Source organism: Amphiura filiformis, chromosome 7, assembly GCF_039555335.1.
Source record: "Amphiura filiformis chromosome 7, Afil_fr2py, whole genome shotgun sequence".
NCBI classification, from domain to species: domain Eukaryota; kingdom Metazoa; phylum Echinodermata; class Ophiuroidea; order Amphilepidida; family Amphiuridae; genus Amphiura; species Amphiura filiformis.
Genome location: NC_092634.1, coordinates 20,978,058 through 20,997,747, shown reverse-complemented (window position 1 = coordinate 20,997,747; position 19,690 = coordinate 20,978,058). Strand labels below are relative to the sequence as shown.

Sequence of the window (19,690 nt, the reverse complement as noted above, 5' to 3'; positions counted from 1 at the left end):
CCCCATGTCAATACGACCTTTGGTTACAACGTTACCACAATTTGAACACCGGTACATTAAAAAGAAAGAAACGGAGAAATTAAGTTCAAAGTACTTATTTTGGAATAATTTCACGATTTTTTACAATAATCGAAATTTTTCCCTTCGGAATTTCATTATACTTTAATGTGAAAGAAGAATGTTTTTCCCTTTCATTTTTGCAAAAAGTCAAGTTTGATTTTCCCACCCAGAGTACACACATTATTTGGCCCATATCTCAAAACTAGGATTGCCGAGTTCCGACTGATTTTGCTAGATTGCATCTCATATATCCATCGACTTCCAGCACGACTATGCATAACAATAGAGGGTGGTCAGTAGCGTTCGGAGTGTTGAATTGATAAGGGAAGATATGATCAGAGTAGCAGTATCTACTGACATCAGCATTGAAGAAGTAGCTGTTTATATATTTTCAGTACAAAAAGACCTGATGATCATCGCAAAACTTCAAAAGCACAAAAAAACCTTTTAGCAGTACACCAATCTTATCCGTAGATCGCTACTTCATTGTTTAATACTAATATCAGCAGTAGATAGCTACTTCATCAATACCTATATCAATACTAGACAGTTATTTTATACACATATATCACTATCAGCAGTTGATAGCTATTTCATCAATACCAATATCAGAAGTACATAACAGATACTTCATCAATACCAATATCAACAGTAGATAACTACTTCGTCAATAGCAATATCATCAGTAGATAGCTACTATAATCAATATAATACTACTTCATTGTTTAATACTAATATCAGCAGTAGATAGCTACTTCATCAATACCAATATCAATACTAGACAGTTATTTCATACACATATATCACTATCAGCAGTTCATAGCTATTTCATCAATACCAATGTCATTAGTAAATAGCTATTTAATCAACACAAATACCAGAAGTACATGATAGATACTTCATCAATACCAATATCAACAGTAGATAGCTCCTTCATCAATATCAATATCAGTAGTAGATAGCTATTTAATCAACAACAATATCAGAAGTACAAAATACATACTTCATCAATACCAATATCAACAGTAGATAGCTCCTTCATCAATAGCAACATCATCAGTAGATAGCTACTATAATCAATATCCTCCATAGATAGCTTCTTCATCGGCAATAAAACAAGCATGTACAATTACGCATTTTCCAGTTTTTGAATAAACTCTTAATAACTCACCTTCCATGCATTACAGCATTCCATTTAAGTCAAATAATAGTTTACAAACTGTAATGTTATAGCATCAGTCTAATTTGCTTCAACGTGCCGTTGTTTTTGTTTCGTATCATTTAGTTCCATTTCATTGTCTTTAGTTTCGTTAATTAATGTAATTTAAAATCATATGATTCCTAATATTTAATATTTCATTGCTCATGCTTTTATTCCATTTCACTTCATTTCTACAATGAGTAAATGCACCATTTGTACTGGTGGGTATTTTCAAATTTGCCTCATATGCCTGTAAATCCCCCTGATTTGAGCCTGATAAAATTTTCTTATCTTTCCCTGTGTTACTCCGTAGAAAACTGCATCACATAAAGGATTGCAAAATATAAGAATTGCCAAGCTAAACACAAGCCGTGGATCGTAGCATTCATCGCACACTCGTATAATGACAATGACATACAAGTTGTAAGGCATTCCACAGATTATCATAGCCAATACCAGAGCCGAAAGAGTGATTGCCGGTTTGATATATCGAGTTCCAGACCCGCTTTCTTCTGGTCCAGTGGAAAATCTGTGAGATGAACCCAACGTATGGGAAATTCCAGCAGGTGCACCGTTAGGATCATCATTCTTGTGAGCAATTCCCGTAGCAGGAGAGGACGAACTACTATCGTGGTTACGAGTTGTTGATAGTCCGTCAACACGATTTGATTTCTTTATTATTTTAAGCAATCGAACAAAGAACGTACAAGTAAATATTCCAATCACAAAACAAGGTAAAACGTTAAAGATTATCAGAAACAACTGGAATAGTACAATTCTTCTTGGTGGTGAGAGGCAAGTATACTCAAAGTTTATATTTGCCGCAATAATATTCATACTTTTAGCTTTTTGCCACACAGCAAGTTCAGCAACTGCGGGTAGAAGTGCACATGTCAAACATAAAATGGCTGTTACTTTGATGCGTGATTTTGATTGAAGTTTTACGTATCGAGGATATGTCAGTGATATAAGAAGCAGTCTATCCAAGCTTATTGCAACCAGTAGGAAGATGGATGTAGTACCCGTTACTGTTCCGAGAACTATCCACAATTGACAACCAATTTCGCCAAAGAACCATACTCCAGCAATTTGAAAATGCGACAAAACCGGAAGGAATACAAATCCTTGTAGTAGATCTACGAATGAAAGACATAAAATCAGCAAGTTACTGGGCTTTGCTCTTAAACTGGATTCTTTCCAGAAAGCAGTGATAATTCCGAGATTTGCAATGATGGTCAGAAGAGTCAGAAGTGGTAGGAATATGGCATACGTAATATTGACTCCAACTTGAATGATGAAGAGGTCATTGGATTCACTGACATTGGTTGTATTCACCATGTTCATAGAAACGAACTATATAGTTTAATTTCTCAGATTTCTGTTAAATCCCTTAGCTTGCGCACTTGTTTCTCACGTGCTTTTAGTGACGCAACGGTTTTTTAACATGAACACATTATTTCTTATGCGATCGATTCCCACCAACTGCTGTCCACAATCCTGTCAGTGACATTGGTAAAACCAATCCATCTTCATGTCTAACAAGGTTTAGTATAACATGACGGTATGCAGTTTTGTGAAACCAATGGTTAAACAAGCATGTCTGTATAAGTAGGGATGACCAATGAACCATCAACATGATTAGAACGGTCCCATAGACATGCAGGGAGCTCAACCGTGCACTGCTTGCACAGACATTTCTAAATTGATCTCATTCTTTTATTTTTCAATATTTTTCTGTACAAATTGGGGAAGTGAATACCAATTATATTTTGTAACTATCTTGCAAATTACAGCAACATAACTTATTTCATTTTCCTGTAAGTGCGAGTCAAAATTGTTCCATCGCCACAGTGCGTTTAATTGCCAGTGGCTAAGTTCAGCACTGCTCAAGAATGGCACAAAATATTCATGTCAATAATTTCAGGTGAAAAACGTGGCCTACTGAGCTGTAATTTGGCAGAGTTGCCAGTAATACCTCTATCATACCCTCTGTAAAAAGGAAAAAAAATGAACAAGCAGATCTCGAGTTACAAATTAAATCACCAGCTTCCCTTTGGAATTTCCATACTCCTTTCGAATCATGCTAAGAAGACACCTTTCTGAACATAAATGTGAAGTTTCGTGCTCATTCGATGTATTTTTCACCTGATTTCAACCCTAAACGTTTTCTTATATTTAGGCCTATACCATCTACAACTTGCTGCTGGCTATACCTTGTTTAGAACTTTCAAAAGAAGTACCTGAATGTGCAACCATACCTGTTTCAAAATAGCCCGCGAAAGTCATGCAGGTGACTCCGAGGTCATGCATTGAATTGGTTTGAATGAAGAATACTACGGGAACCAGCACCTTTTGTTAGAAGTCACACATGAGCATGATGAGTGAAGTTGATAACCTCTATTGTTGTGAATGAGTCAATGACCTTCAATGACACTTAAGATTTTGTTTGCATACACCTACTAATTGGTCATATTAAACCCAATAACATTGACATTTTTGGTTGTGAAAAAAAAAAGTTCACATGGACTTAGTTCAATTTTGATTTTGTGCCATATCGGCCATCTTGGATGATTTTTGGCAAATGTTCTCTAAATGCATGATTTCAATGCCTCGAAAAAAAAAAATAATTTATGCCATTGACTAGTAAAGTGCCATTTCATAAGAAACCCTTTGATACTTTCACAATATACTTGTTTCATGTTTGCATATATGTTAAAATAAAGAAATATATAAAGGTAAATATATGCTTATGCCAATTTTGCTCCCAATTGTTATTTTTGGACCTTGTCATTTTATTTCGTTCCAATGACCGTCAGAATGGGAAACTTTGAAAATTCATAATTCGAAAAGTTTTTGACCGATTTTGACCATTTAACCACCAAAATACTTCTGTTGATGAGTTCTATCCAGAAAACAATCTTTTGTAGCAATAGGGGCAACGTGAAATTTTGATGGTTATCCCTAGTATAAGGCTTGTATAGATGTAACATTATTTGCCATCATCTCTCGCTTACCCTATAAATTCGACATTTCTGCTCTCTCAAATATCTAAGTATACTGCTGACAAAATTGAATATAACCAAAATTGAATAGTTCCATTACCATTTATTGCAGCTAAAAAGAGGCTATAAAATGACGGGCGTGATCATGTGTTTGATTCCAAAAACCACAATACAATGATTATGCCCGGATTATGCTTTCACACAACCATGACAACTAGATATAAATTAACCTGTAACACTCAGAGCTCTAGTCACCATGGTCACTCGCTGGCTAATAATTGTTATTCAAGACTCACTCAATCATTTAATTAGGCACTAGAACCAATTGAATTCGGTGTTGAAATGAGCCAAATTGTGAGCTACACTTTTTCACTTTAAAATTAATTTTCAAGGCCACATGAAAAGCAATAATTTTAATTTTTCAGAAAATATCAGAAAAAACATAATGCTTGATACTGTATTTTTCAAAATGTTCAAAAAGTTGATAAGGCAGGATATTGAGTAACACAGCAAGTTCAGTAACTGCGGGTAGAAATGCACATATCAAACATAAAATGGCTGTTACTTTTATGCGTGATTTTGATTGAAATTTCAAATATCGTGGATATGTCAATGAAATAAGAAGCAGTCTATCCAAGCTTATCACAACTAATAGAAGGATGGACGTAGTACAGCTCAACTTACCGTACTTTGCCTAACTAGACATTCCATGCCAAAATTGTTACTACACCTTTACATTTCATCGAATCTCTTTTTGATGTCTGTCATTTTGAACATCACACTTGAAAGATGTATGCTATGTAGAAACTTTATTTTGCAATTTCATAATTTGCATATTATTAGCATATTTGCAAGAAAAACATGAAAATCAATAAATACCTATATTTTTCACAATTTCAATATTTTATTAGAAATTAAGCATGTAGGCCGTTTGTTATGACTTGATGAATGAAGCTGTTAAAACAGATTTTGATATTTTTGCTTATTTTTCCTTTTTTGCCCCAAAATGTGTAAAAATTAACATTTTTTTGTATAATCTATATTTTCTTTGAATATTTATCAAATTTCTTAATTTAGGTATAATACAGTGCAGAAAAAGGTGTCAAAAAAATCTGTTAAAACAGATTTCCAATAAATTGTTCCATTTTCCATTTTGGGTTAAATACTCAATTTTCATGCGCGGGATATTTGAAACATAAAATGAAAACATGTCCATTGCACTTTTTCCTCGAGATGTACTATAATATCAAGGTTACGGATATATTATAATCCCTTCTTATCTTCACTGATCCATCAGATACCTATTGTTATGAATGATCAATGAAAAGGTTCAGAACTGGGCTACTAATGGTCTGTCAAGTATCTATAGTTATTTTCATGACTGTGTCAACTCAAAAATCATGCAAGGTCGAATGTAGGAAAAGTATGATCAGTTGAGCTGTACTTGTTATCATTCCGAGAGCTATCCACAAGTCGTCAAAAAGGTCCATACTCCAGCAATTTGAAAATGCGACCAAGGAGGAGTAAAAACCCTTGAAGTAAATCTACGAAAGAAAGGCATAAAATCAGAAAGTTACTGGGCTTTTCTTAAACTGGATTCTTTCCAGAAAGCAGTGATTATTCCCAGATTTGAAATGATGGCCAGAAATGTCAGAAGTGGTAGGAATATTGCATACGAAATATTAACTCCAACGTGAATGACGAAGTCGTCAGTGGGGTCACTGACATTGCTTATATTCATTAATGTTTGTTTATTATAAAATAAAAGATTATTGAAACAAATATCTAAAACGTGAAGGCGCCCGTGTAAGTTTTGGTTTCAAAGCTGGAAGGTGGAATCAATTTGCAGTCGACTTGGAGTTATGTTCCATCTAATATTCCGATGAAACTTAATGTAATCAATATTGCATATAGTTCTATTACAATTTATTGCAACCAGCATTAGCTAAGTGCATTATGATGGACGTGACCATGCGTTTTATTCCGGAAGCCACAATACAATGATTATGCCCCAGATTATGCTTTCACACTACTAAATAAGTACCTGTAAAAGTCACTTTAAATTAATAAATGGCTCTAAAGTGAAAATTTAGATATTGATAAGCATGATAAGAGTTAGCTATCTACAATTGCATGACATTGGTTCAATTTGTCTTCTGCTGATACTATTATTGAAAAAACACTCATATCAGTATAAAGTGCTTGTTTGTTTGTTTGTTTGTTTGTTTGTTTGTTTTATTTCTTCTTTAACCTGGGACACTCAATCAGTTGAAAACACAATTAATCATCTGTTCTTCCTTGAGGCCCAGGGGCTTATCTGCTATTGCCTATTGCATTAAAAATGACTGATGGAGCAGCCACCATGTCCACCGGTTCCTGCACTACGTAATCTATACTGATGACTGAAATGTTAATAAAGTGGGTAATACTTCTGACATTGGTATTGATAAACAACCTATTGCTGTCAACCCTTGTCGTGCTTTCCTCTTTTTATTTGAGCATAGTTATTGATTCTTAATAACGGACTACCACCTTACCGGCAAACACGATCGCATTAGTATTAAATAATTTCTCTACTTCTTCCTAATGAACTAGCTATCTACCTCAAATTTCAGTTAGTTCTCAAAAAGCAAAGTTTTACCATTCCATAATCCAGCCTGTTGTTTGTTGGTTGTCTGGTTAATGTGGCGTATTTTCAGTATTATACAAAGTCCTGATGATCATCGCAAAACTTTAAAAGCTCAGAAAACATTTCATCAGGCAGTACTAATGTCTAATGTACTAATGTCATAAATAGCTAATTTACAAGTAGTAATATCATTAATCACTAGATAGCTTCTTCATCAATACTTATATTTAATACCAGTAGATATGTATTTTATCAACATATTCAATACCACTCAGCAGAAGATAGCTACTTCACCAATACCAATATTAAAGCAACATACGGTATATGTATAGTTTATGTCTACGTATTAACATATAATAGATAGCTACTTCATCAATACCAATATCATCAGTAGATAGCTATAGTAACTTCATCAATACCAATATCAGCAACAGGTACTTCATCAATACATTTATCAGCAGAAGGACGTTTATATTCGAGCAATTTCGTAATAACTGACCTTACAATTACATGCAACTCATGTGGTATGGAACAAATTGAATAAAATTCCAAATTAACTCTCATTTCAGACTAAATTATAAAGCTCGAACCAGATCTACTATAAAATGAATATTAAACAATAACAAGGGTCTTCTTTTACCCACGCTGTTTGTACTCAGGAATACTTTCAACTGTAAGATTAATAAATATTTCAATCTAAAAATTTAATGCAAAGGGGAATTGTGAATTGACCTATTTCAATACATTATGACATGTTATTTTTATTTACATTAACTATGACCTGCTGTCAGACTCCATTGATTATTCAATTAATGTCACGAAAAGAGTAGCGTATGAAATGTTATTTTGTCGTAGAAAATGTACCCATCAAATCATTTATATTGCGAGCATCGAGCTACACATGGACATCGATTTCTGCTAATGTTAAAAAAGGTCATCAATCAACTTTACGTACTACGAATATAGTAATATAAAGAGATGCTATCCCTGTATGACCACATTACAATTAATAAAGACTTTTTTAGAATAATCAGCATTATATTTAATTCATACACTCTTAGATAGCGAGACCCAATTAGAGCAAACATTAGAAAACCATGCATTGATCGTGTTTCAAATATCAGTCCACAATCAGTAGTGTTTTATTTTCAATCTACTTTTCTTTGCAGTCTACTTCGCGAATTTCAAAAAATCAAAATCATTTGATATCAGAAGGACATTCCTCGTATTCAGAATCAGTGTGTCTGATGTGCTCTCAGCATGCTCAGGTCCCCAAAACAATAATGTGCAAACGTTGCTATCCGATCTTTTAAAGTGACGTTGTTTTTGTTTCGTATCTTTTCATTTCATTTCATTTCATTTCATTTCATTTCATTTCATTTCATTTCATTTCATTTCATTTCATTTCATTTCATTTCATTTCATATATTTGGATATTTCATTGCTCATTCTTTCATTCGAATCATGTTCATTTTTAAAAGGAGTAAATACACAGTAATGATGGGTATTTCCTGCTGGAATCAAACTTGCCTCATTTGCCTATAAATCCCTCGGATTTGAGCATGATAAAATCCTCGTATCTTTCCCTGTGTTACTCCGTAGAAAACTGCATCAAATAAAGGATTGCAAAATATAAGAATTCCCAAATTGGACACAAGCCGTGGATCATAGCATTTAATGCAGACTGGTAGAATGACAACGACATACAAGTTGTAAGGCATAAGACAGATGATCATAGCCAACACCAAAGCCGAGAGAGTGATTGCGGGTTTGATATACCGAGCTCTTTCGGGTCCGCTGTTCTAGTAAAGTGGACAATGTGTGAGATATACCCGGCTTGTGGGAAATTCTTGCAGGTGCATTGTTAGGTTCATCATTTATGTGGGCAATTCCCGCAGCAGAAGCCGTCGAACTGCCACCATGGTTATGAGTTTTTGACAATCCGCCGACACGATTTGATTTATTTATTCTTTTAAGCAATCGAATGAAGAATGTACAAGTAAATATTACGACCACGAAGAAAGGTAAAATGCTAAAGATAATCATGACAAACTGGAACAGTACAATTATTCTTGTCGGTGAAAGGCATGTGAAATCAAAGTTTATGCTTGCTGCTTTTATATCCAAAGTTTTAGCCTTTTGCCATAAAACAAGTTCAGTAACTGCAGGTACAAGTGCACATATCAAACATAGAATGGCTGTTATTTTGATGCGTGCCTTTGATAGAAGTTTCACGTAGCGCGGATATGTCAGTCAAATAAGAAGCAGTCTGTCTAAGCTTATTGCAACTAGTAGGAAAATGGAAGTAACACTAGTTACGGTACCTATTGCGATCCACAATTGACAACCAATTTCACCAAAGATCCATATTCCAATAGTTTGAAAATGTGACATAATTGGAAGGAATAGCAATCCTTGAATCAAATCTACGACAGAAAGGCATAATATGAGCAAGTTACTCGGCTTTTCTCTTAATCTGGATACTTTCCAGAAAGCAGTGATTATTCCAAGATTTGCAATGATGGTCAGAAGCGTCAGTAGTGGTAGGAATATGGCATACGCAATATTAACTCCAACTTGAACGATGAAGACGTCAGTAGATTCACTAACATTGGTCGTATTCATCATAGGCATGTAAGCAACCATCCTTTTTAAGACAACAGGTGTGGTTAAACACCAAACAGTAGTTTCTTTTGTGTCTTGGAGACGATTTTCTAACATCAAATCCCTAATTCAAAAGATGCCAGTTTCAAATTCATCCTCATTTTGTTGCCGTTGATATCACAAAAACCCATTACATACCTTTTATGTCTAATTCAAGCATGGTTTCGTGGATATCAAAATAGTAATTTATTGTTTCAAGAATGCTTGATGTTTCCTGGTTTTCGTTCTTCGACTCACGCTTTCATGATGTAATTTTTTTCTGAAAAATAAATGCATTGTCATCAACGTCACCATGGCGACTGTGTTGTATAGAACCATAATCACGCGTACCTCAATTCCCGATCGCTGATTTAGATTTAAATTTTGACAGTCCTCTCACTTCTGTACCTCATGTGTCAATGATTACACTGCTTGGACGTTTAGTGAATTAGTTGAAGTGACACAGTCAGTGTGACATCCTTCCTTTTGACAAGAAGGTATGGTTCATTGCACTTAAAAACTTACCAAGTTTAACTCTCTTCACGCGGGTGTCGACTGCAGACGACAAGTTTTTAAAAAAATTCAAAATTCAAAAAATTTCAGAAATGTAAATTGTCATGACCATATTTGGAATCAGCATGAAAAATGCATTAAAATGAGTACAAACAAGCCTAGTATTGATTCAGTAGTTCTTAAGATAGCTCTTGATATTTTGTGAAAATATTTCAAAACTTGAACTTTTTCCATTGAAGCGCATGGCTAGCATGCAGAGAATTAAGTAATTATGTTGGCATGCATTCTGTGAAATTATGTTATTATGGTTAAGCAGACTGCTTTGTGATACATTTGCCTTCATCTCAAGATTACCCTATAAAGTCGACAATTTTGGCCGAATATCTAAATTAATAGTAATCTAAATTAAATACATGAATAAATTGCTGGCGAACAATAATATAACCAATATTGTATAGTCCCATTATATCGCACCTATAGCAAAACATGCACGACCTACATAATTATGTGACGGGCGTGTTCATGTGTTTGATTATGCTTTCACCCAATTAAAATTACCAAAAGGTATTTCTAAATTTATTTATGTCTCTAAATTAATAAGAATGGGTACTGGTAAGAGTAGGTATTAAAGCAATAATGTGTGATTTGCAAAAAGAATAGATTCCTATTTAAATGTTTGTTTTCACTGATCACATTATGCCCTTTTAATTTCGAGCCAAACAAATGAGGTACAACGAAGAAATTGCGATTTCATTCCAGCGCCTACAATGCGTGTACTGCGCTCGCCGATCGTAACATGTAATACTGCACGGAGCATTATTATTATTATTATTATTATTATTATTATATTATTTATGAATAAAACCGGGTCGACCCGGTTTTAATAGCAAAAGTTAAATTTTACTGTTATTAAAGCACTTCAGGCTTAGTCTTAGTAGAAATCCGAGTAAAATTGAGGGCGTCGCTGTGAAGCAAATCACACATTATGGCTTTAACGAAGTAACTTTTTGATGAATATCAATCTTCTTCATCTTCATCTTCATTCGATACAGTGCATCCCACAAAATTGAGTATTGCTGCACCTTGAATAATAACATGGCGAGGCGAACAAAAGTGCTAGTTATGACGTGAAGAAAGTTTATTATATACAGTGCTTTGTGCGAGTAAAAATAGCATCAGCAATTATGGAAGCTGGATGCTAGCAAGTCCGTGCCGAAATGCTTCTACGGACGGAGCTGCAACGAGGGATGGAGGAAGATCATTCCATAGCTTGATGGTGTATGGAAAGAACGAGTACTGGAAAGCTAGAACTCTTTCACGCTGTTGGACGAACTTATGACTGTGGCCTCTCAGTGAGTCAATGTTCCTGCCACTTCTGATGGAAAGGTAGTCAGCAGCTGGAATATCCACAATGGATGCTACAATTTTGTAACACATCACCACCTGCGATCTCATCCTCCGTTGGTGTAGTACCCCCTATAGCAACATTACATGGAGGAGTCTGGCCCAATCGCCAATGAAAGATAGATGGACACTCCGATTACTGTTTATACAGGATCGTCTCCTTTACCTTTACTTTACGTTCATTTCATTTAATTTCTTATATTTTTTTACATTTCATTGCTCATTCTTTCATTTCAATTAAGTTAAAATGTGGATGTTCAAACGTGCCTCATTTGCCTATAAATCTCTCGGATTTGAGCCTTATAGAATCCTCTTATCTTTCCTTGTGTTACTCCGTAGAAAATTGCATCAAATAAAGGATTGCAAAATATAAGAATTACCCAATCGGATGCAAGCCGTGGATCATAGCACTTACTGCACACTGGTAGAATGACAATGACATACAAGTTGTAAGGCATAAGACATATGTGATGCGATTAAGCAAAATCAGTCGGAACTCGGAAATATTAAATTTTCAGTTTCTTATAGGATAATAAAAACATTTACAAATCTGAATTTTGCAGACAACCCCATTGAAATTGAACAACCAGTTCCAAAGATATGAGTAATTAACATGATTAAAGAGTCTCCAAAACAACAGAACACAAAAGGAAATATTTCCTTTGTATGGCTACCCAGCAAAAACACAAAACGTTTTTAACAGGTTATATTTTTGTATGAAAACACACTACAAAAATATTTTTCAAATGTTTTCAAAATGTTATTGTAAAATAATAGAGACTCTTTTTAGTATAACCAGCATTATATTTAAGTCAATTACTAGTCCACACACTGTAGTAATGTTTTATCATCAGTGCTTTAATGTGACGTTGTTTTTGGTTTTTTGTTAGTTTTGATTCGTTTCGTTTTGTTTCATTTTATTTCATTTCGTATATTTTTATATATTTCATTGCTCATTCTTTCATTTCATTTAAGTTTCTTTGTTCTGATTTTATTTCCTACTTTACTTAACTTTGCCTCATTTGTCTATAAATCCCTCGGATTTGAGCCAGATAAAATCCCCTTATCTTTCCTTGTGTTACTCCGTAGAAAACTGCATCAAATAAAGGGTTGCAAAATATAAGAATTCCCAAGTTGGACACAAGCCGTGGATCATAGCATTTACTGCAGACTGGTATAATGACAATGACATACAAGTTGTAAGGCATTAGACAGGTTATCATCGCCAACACCAGAGCCGACAGCGTGATTGCAGGTTTGATATAACGAGCTCTAGATCCGCTTTCGGGTCCGCTTTCTTCTGAGACGAATATTCGTCTCAGGCTTTCTTCTGGTCCAGTGGTCAGTCTGTGAGATGTACTCGGCTTGTGGGAAATTCCCGCAGGTGCATTGTTAGATTCATCATCCTTGTCGGCAATTCCCGTAGCAGGAGAAGACAAACTGCCATCATGGTTATGAGTTCCACCGACACGATTTGATTTCGTTATTCTTCTCAATCGAATGAAGAATGTACAAGTAAATATTACGACCACGAAGAAAGGTAAAATGCTAAAGATAATCATGAAAAACTGAAACTGTACGACTCTTCTTGTTGGTGAGAGGCATGTGAGCTCAAAGTTTATACTTTCTGCTTTGATATCCAATGATTTAGCCTTTTGCCACACAACAAGTTCAGTAAATGTGGGTATAAGTGCACATATTAAACATAAAATAGCTGTTACTTTGATGCGTGATTTTAATAGAAGTTTCACGTATCGAGGATATGTCAGTGATATAAGAAGCAGTCTATCCAAGCTTATTGCAACTAGTAAGAAAATGGAAGTAACACTAGTTATGGTACCTATTGCGATCCACAATTGACAACCAATTTCACCAAAGATCCATATTCCAATAATTTGAAAATGTGACATAATTGGAAGGAATAGCAATCCTTGAATCAAATCTACGAAAGAAAGGCATAATATGAGCAAGTTACTCGGCTTTTCTCTTAAACTGGATACTTTCCAGAAAGCAGTGATTATTCCAAGATTTGCAACGATGGTCAGAAGCGTCAGAAGTGGGAGGAATATGGAATACGCAATATGAGCTTCAGCGTGAACGATGAAGACGTCAGTGGATTCACTGACATTGGTTGTATTCATCATTCTCATGTCAGTAATTATGTATTCCCAATTTGGTCAAAGACCAAACAGTTGTTTCATCCGTGGCTTCGACGGCTTTGTAACATCAATTTACTGTTTCAAAATATGCCAACAATTTAAAAATTCATCCTTATTTTGTTGTCGTTGATATCACGAAAACTCATTGAACATCGTATTTAATACTTTGAGAATCCGCTTGATATTCTCGTCGATTTCGTTCTTCGACACAAGTTTTCATTTCTACCATGAATCTCATTCGCACCAGTTGTTATTACTAGAGTTTGATTTCAAGCAGTCTGCCGTCTTCTCACTACTGTACCACATGATCATTTCACGTGTACCTTTGTACATGAACCAACTGTTGTTAGTCGGTGATAAATCCACACTTTTACAATAGCGGAATAATAATAAGTTAACGGAAACGCTGATGTCAGTATTAATGAAGTCGCTTTCTTCTGTTGATATCAGTATTGATAAAGTAACTTCCAATATCCGTATCCATTACTGATGATATCGATGTGGACAAGTGTGAAATTAGTTTTAGTTTAACTGTATCAATTAAGTTGCTATCTTCAATTATGTTATTTTGAAATTAAATACCTTGTCGCATTCAGTATTGATTGAGCATCGTCGCTTTTCATAACATTATTGAAATTAAAATATTTTACTGAAGAGTTCAGCCTTCAGGAATTAGAATTTAATTATAATTTAAACTAAACTTTGTATTAAATCCTACTGCAGTTGCCATTCAAGGTTTTCCAATTGTCAAGGTTTTCCAATTTTCCATTATCGATTGTCTGAAGAAAAAACAGTAATTCGATGACCGTATTTGATATTCTGATACTATACTCAGAAATACAAAATAAATAGATGGGGGAGAGAAGTTATTCATCATGTTCATTGGTAGACCACCAGCGCTGTCACCATCGGAGCTTTATTTCACCCTTTTTATGATGAGCACTCCATTGTAGTTTACTCTTGTGAAGGTGGCTTGGGAATATTTCCTTGAACTGTGTTTCTTATCTGTGCTTACTTACAAACAAACAAGATCAGCTCTTATAGCTTAAGCCTCTTCTACTTAAGCCTATGAATAACAGGGCTTAAGCTACACTACCAAGTGCCACACCGTTGCAACGGTCCACCCGGGGTGATGACTACATGTAGTGTAGAGCTATGAAAAGTGTCGTTGAGGAATAGTACGTCCTTTGTGTTTGTTAGAAAATCAACACTGTCACCATCGAAACCTATTTTCACAGTATAGTGTGCACTGGGGTCTCTGGACTTGGGACCAGACGTTGGTGGGTTAAACCGGTTTTATGAGCGCTCAACCTTCCCCTTTTCCCTCCAAGATGGTGAAGTTAGGTCCATCTGGTTGAATGCTTTGTTTTGACGGCATAGCCAAATAACGTAGCTAGCTCTGAGTGCAGTCTTGGAGGTTATGTCCATCTGGTTGAATGCTTTGTTTTGACGGCATAGCCAGATAACGTAGCTAGCTCTGAGTGCAGTCTTGGAGGTTGTGTCCATCTGGTTGAATGCTTTGTTTTGACGGCATAGCCAGATAACGTAGCTAGCTCTGAGTGCAGTCTTGGAGGTTGTGTCCATCTGGTTGAATGCTTTGTTTTGACGGCATAGCCAGATAACGTAGCTAGCTCTGAGTGCAGTCTTGGAGGTTATGTCCATCTGGTTGAATGCTTTGTTTTGACGGCATAGCCAGATAACGTAGCTAGCTCTGAGTGCAGTCTTGGAGGTTATGTCCATCTGGTTGAATGCTTTGTTTTGACGGCATAGCCAGATAACGTAGCTAGCTCTGAGTGCAGTCTTGGAGGTTGTGTCCATCTGGTTGAATGCTTTGTTTTGACGGCATAGCCAGATAACGTAGCTAGCTCTGAGTGCAGTCTTGGAGGTTGTGTCCATCTGGTTGAATGCTTTGTTTTGACGGCATAGCCAGATAACGTAGCTAGCTCTGAGTGCAGTCTTGGAGGTTATGTCCATCTGGTTGAATGCTTTGTTTTGACGGCATAGCCAGATAACGTAGCTAGCTCTGAGTGCAGTCTTGGAGGTTATGTCCATCTGGTTGAATGCTTTGTTTTGACGGCATAGCCAGATAACGTAGCTAGCTCTGAGTGCAGTCTTGGAGGTTATGTCCATCTGGTTGAATGCTTTGTTTTGACGGCATAGCCAGATAACGTAGCTAGCTCTGAGTGCAGTCTTGGAGGCTGTTTCCATCTGGTTGAATGCTTTGTTTTGACGGCATAGCCAGATAACGTAGCTAGCTCTGAGTGCAGTCTTGGAGGTTGTGTCTATGATGATTCTTCTCTTCCCACTTGAAACTCCCCACGCAGCAAGGCATTTGCTCAGTGAGGTATTGTAAAATACTCTGCTTCCTACTTCAATTGGGAAGTAGTCAGGTACACCAACCTCTATTCTCGCACGCTCAGCTACAAGGTCTTGGTATTTGCACTTTTTCCTGGCATATACATTGAGTTCAATTATAATTACTCTTCTTGTCCTTTCGGAGTATATGGTAATGGGTAATGTCAGGACGTTTAGCTGTCTCTGCTATTTGGGGAGAATTTGTTTGTGTTCTCAGAATCAAGCACATCGCCATTGGTTTGGTCCAATTCATATAGCGACTACGCGTGCATTTAACAAAAACAGAAGCCAATTTATTGCATATAATAAGAAAACCGTAGACATTCTTTTCGCCAGCCCATCGGGCTGGTACCTATTTCTGGGATGGGGTCAGTTTGCTCAAGAGATTATTTTTTATTGGTATTGGAATGACTTTTTGTTAAAACTTTTTGTGGTTGAATTTTTTTTAAATATTTTAATTCGATGTGTAAGGAAAAGTAAGTATGTTTTGCCATTTCAACGAATGAAAACGAGTGAGTATTACCAAAGTTATGTTTGAATTAATATGACTTTAAAAGTTTTAGGTATAGGCCTAAAATGTAACAATAATAGTTAATATACAGCATCATATGGTCAGCAGAAGAAAAGTATGTCATTTCAGTGTCTTTGACCCGGGGTCCTTGACCACTGAACAGCGTGATACCATGTTGATAACAGATCTAAGAATCAAAATCTTCATCATATGGACCATATTGATGTCAAAGTAATTATCTATCCTATCCTGTGTCGTTTTATGGATAAAAATGACTCAAAATGCTATTGATGAAATAGTTGCTATCATAAACATCAGTTTTGCCTTTTCAACGGGAAAAATCCGATGCAAAATAAAGTTTTTAGGGCCTAGCTATAATATGGGCATAATTTATGCATGTAGGCTATTATTGAACAATGTACCCATTTGACATGCACTTATAGATAAATAAATTGTCTTACTTTATTAATTTAATAACTTCTATGTTATAAATAAAATGACACATAACGTAAGTGAAGCTACTTTCTATCTTTTTTATTTGATTCATAAACTTACAGTCAAAACACACAAGAGTGAAGATTGCAGTGAGTAATCAGTCCTTTATAAATGTTCTTGCCACCATCTATCATATAGTAAACTATACATTGCGAATTAATATCAAATTATTTATAAAATAAAAAATGTACATGTAAGGTGAGTTTATATTATGTTATATGGCGAATTAAAGGAGTATTTCGTGATCCTAGCATCCTCTTTTTATGACATTTTTCAGTAGATATCCACAAAAAAGCTTATTCTAAAAGATTTCAGTTGATTCCGATTTTGCCTTTACGAGTTATGCATGGTTATGTGTAGACAATGTGTTGCAATTTTGTTCTGGTATACCAGAACGAAATTCAAATTTCACGATTACTTTGCTAAACGAATTAATCTGCAAGAAATATTTTGTACATAAACATTATGTAGCCAGAGGTTTCCAGTGATATAAAAATCTCAACTTTTTTGAGAAAAGTTAGGGGATGATGCTGTGGATCACGAAATGCCCTTTTAACTAAAACCTGCAGTCAGTGCAGTGTAGTATTTGTGACGTGGTATATCGAAAGCAGACACTTTTGGGCAGGATCGTAAATGGAGAAATAGCCAAAAATCTACCCGGGGTGATTTTTTCACGATTTGGGTTTATGATGTTATTAATGTTTAAAAATATTGTCTGATCGTTTCAGACCGGAATATAACTGGCATGTTGTATTTTTGAGACATTTTTCAAGGTAATTCCTACTCTCAACATTGTCAATAATATTTTTTAAAGGCAGCTTATCTATTATTAATATTAAAGGCCCATTCAGTGATTTGCTCATCCGGACGATCGTAAAATCATCAAAATGTTGGTACCGTACCTTTGTTATTACATAGATGTGCTAAGTCTGCGAATGGTTCAGCCAAAAGCCGTGTAGGCCTATTTAAGACAAAATAAGACATTTTACACGAATCTGTATTTTTAGATACTGACAGTATCTATAATTAGCTACAAGTATTTGAATGGCGGGGCTTGAACTTCGTCAGTACTGCTGTTTTCTTCATTTTTTGCCAAATTTGGCATTTCAAAAATACCAAATGACAATTTGAATGACTTAGGCCTATCCTTCTCTTTGAAGCAATTTATAAACAATTTTAATTTTTTTACTCTTGCGCTGGGATCACTGAATGGGTCTTTAAGAAATGTGGCGTATCATGTCAAAAACAGACATCTTTTGGACAGCTTATAAATTTGGAGGCTTTCACATAAAGAGCTATTTTCCTCCACAACGCCGTTTTCCCCAATAAAATCGGACATTCCTAAGCGAAGAAATTGAGTTATGGTATTAAAAAATTGGAAATTGAAATATCGTGGGTAAAAAGCTGAAAAGACAAATAAAACCAGAACAGAACAATTTAGAGAACAATAATGAATTAATAATAATGAACAATAATGAATTAAAGAGTTGACAGGAGATTAGGAGTTAATGTTTTCTGCAGTTTCAGTGTACATCTTCTCACCGTTGATGGTTTGGTGGACTGTCATGTAACATGGATGTAGTAAGCCGTGATCCTAAAAATGCCTTTCACATTGACCAAAACTAATTACAAGACCTCTTCTACATTGAGGCTGGCTTTCCCTTTTAAAGCGAATTTTTATTATGCCTATAGCATTTTAATATAAATTCTCTTGTTTCTAGCAGATATGTTTTTAACTGTATTATTATTGGAAACATTTTTTAAAATTAAAATTGCTATATGACAATGTTATGTTAGGAAAATCAACATTATGTATTGCACATATTTACTGCTTATCATGCTTACTGCTATCAATAGGACATTGCTATTATGGCATATAGTAGAAATCGATGCAAATATCAACACTAAATAACTACTAGTACTTCATCAGCGCATATATCAGCAGTAGATAGCTGCTTCACCAATATCAGCAGTACAGTATAACTATTTCACCACTACAGATCACTACAGATATAGCAGAAGATCGTTACTTAATCATTTTGCTGTTTTGAAATCAAAATGTGCAACTCGTATTTATATATATATATTAGAAGATATTTATACCGTTATGTTACGTCGATTCATTATGTCATATGTCAAACATTATTGTAATAATGGGAACAAGTTCTCTCATAAATTCTTATAAATGTACTCCCGTCTATGGATATAATTGTCTAAAATGTCTACAACATGACTAACTTTGAGTATGATTGAATGTTGTATAAACTCCCGTCTATGGATATAATTGTCTAAACTCCCTACAACATGACCGAATTTGAGCTTGATAAAATCTTCGTATCTTCTCTTGTGTTATTCCGTAGAAAATTGCAGCGAATAAAGGGTTGCAAAACAGGAGAATTCCTAAACTTGACACGAGCTGTGGATCATAACATTCACTGCACACTTGTATAATGACAATGACATACAAGTTGTAAGGCATAACAGATATTATCATAGCCAATACCAGAGCCGACAGAGTGATTGCGGGTTTGATATACCGATTTCTAGACCCGATTTCTTCTTTACCAGCAAGAACTCTCTGTGATGTATTGGACACGTGGGAGATTCCCGCAGCTTCATTGTGAAGATCATCATGATTGTGGGCAATTCCCGCAGCAGGAGCAGATGAACCGTTGTCGGGGTTGCTGTATCGAGATGCTGACGATCTCCCGACACGAT

The 19,690-nt window shown here is 35.4% G+C and overlaps 1 protein-coding gene across 1 annotated transcript; it reads right to left on the bottom strand.

Annotated features, from left to right (window-relative positions):
* Window positions 1–12,459: 12,459 nt before the first annotated feature.
* LOC140157705 (5-hydroxytryptamine receptor 1B-like) lies at window positions 12,460–13,593 on the bottom strand. The gene has a single exon (XM_072180946.1). It carries the CDS (start codon window positions 13,591–13,593, stop codon window positions 12,460–12,462), a length of 1,134 nt encoding a protein of 377 aa, XP_072037047.1.
* Window positions 13,594–19,690: the final 6,097 nt, after the last annotated feature.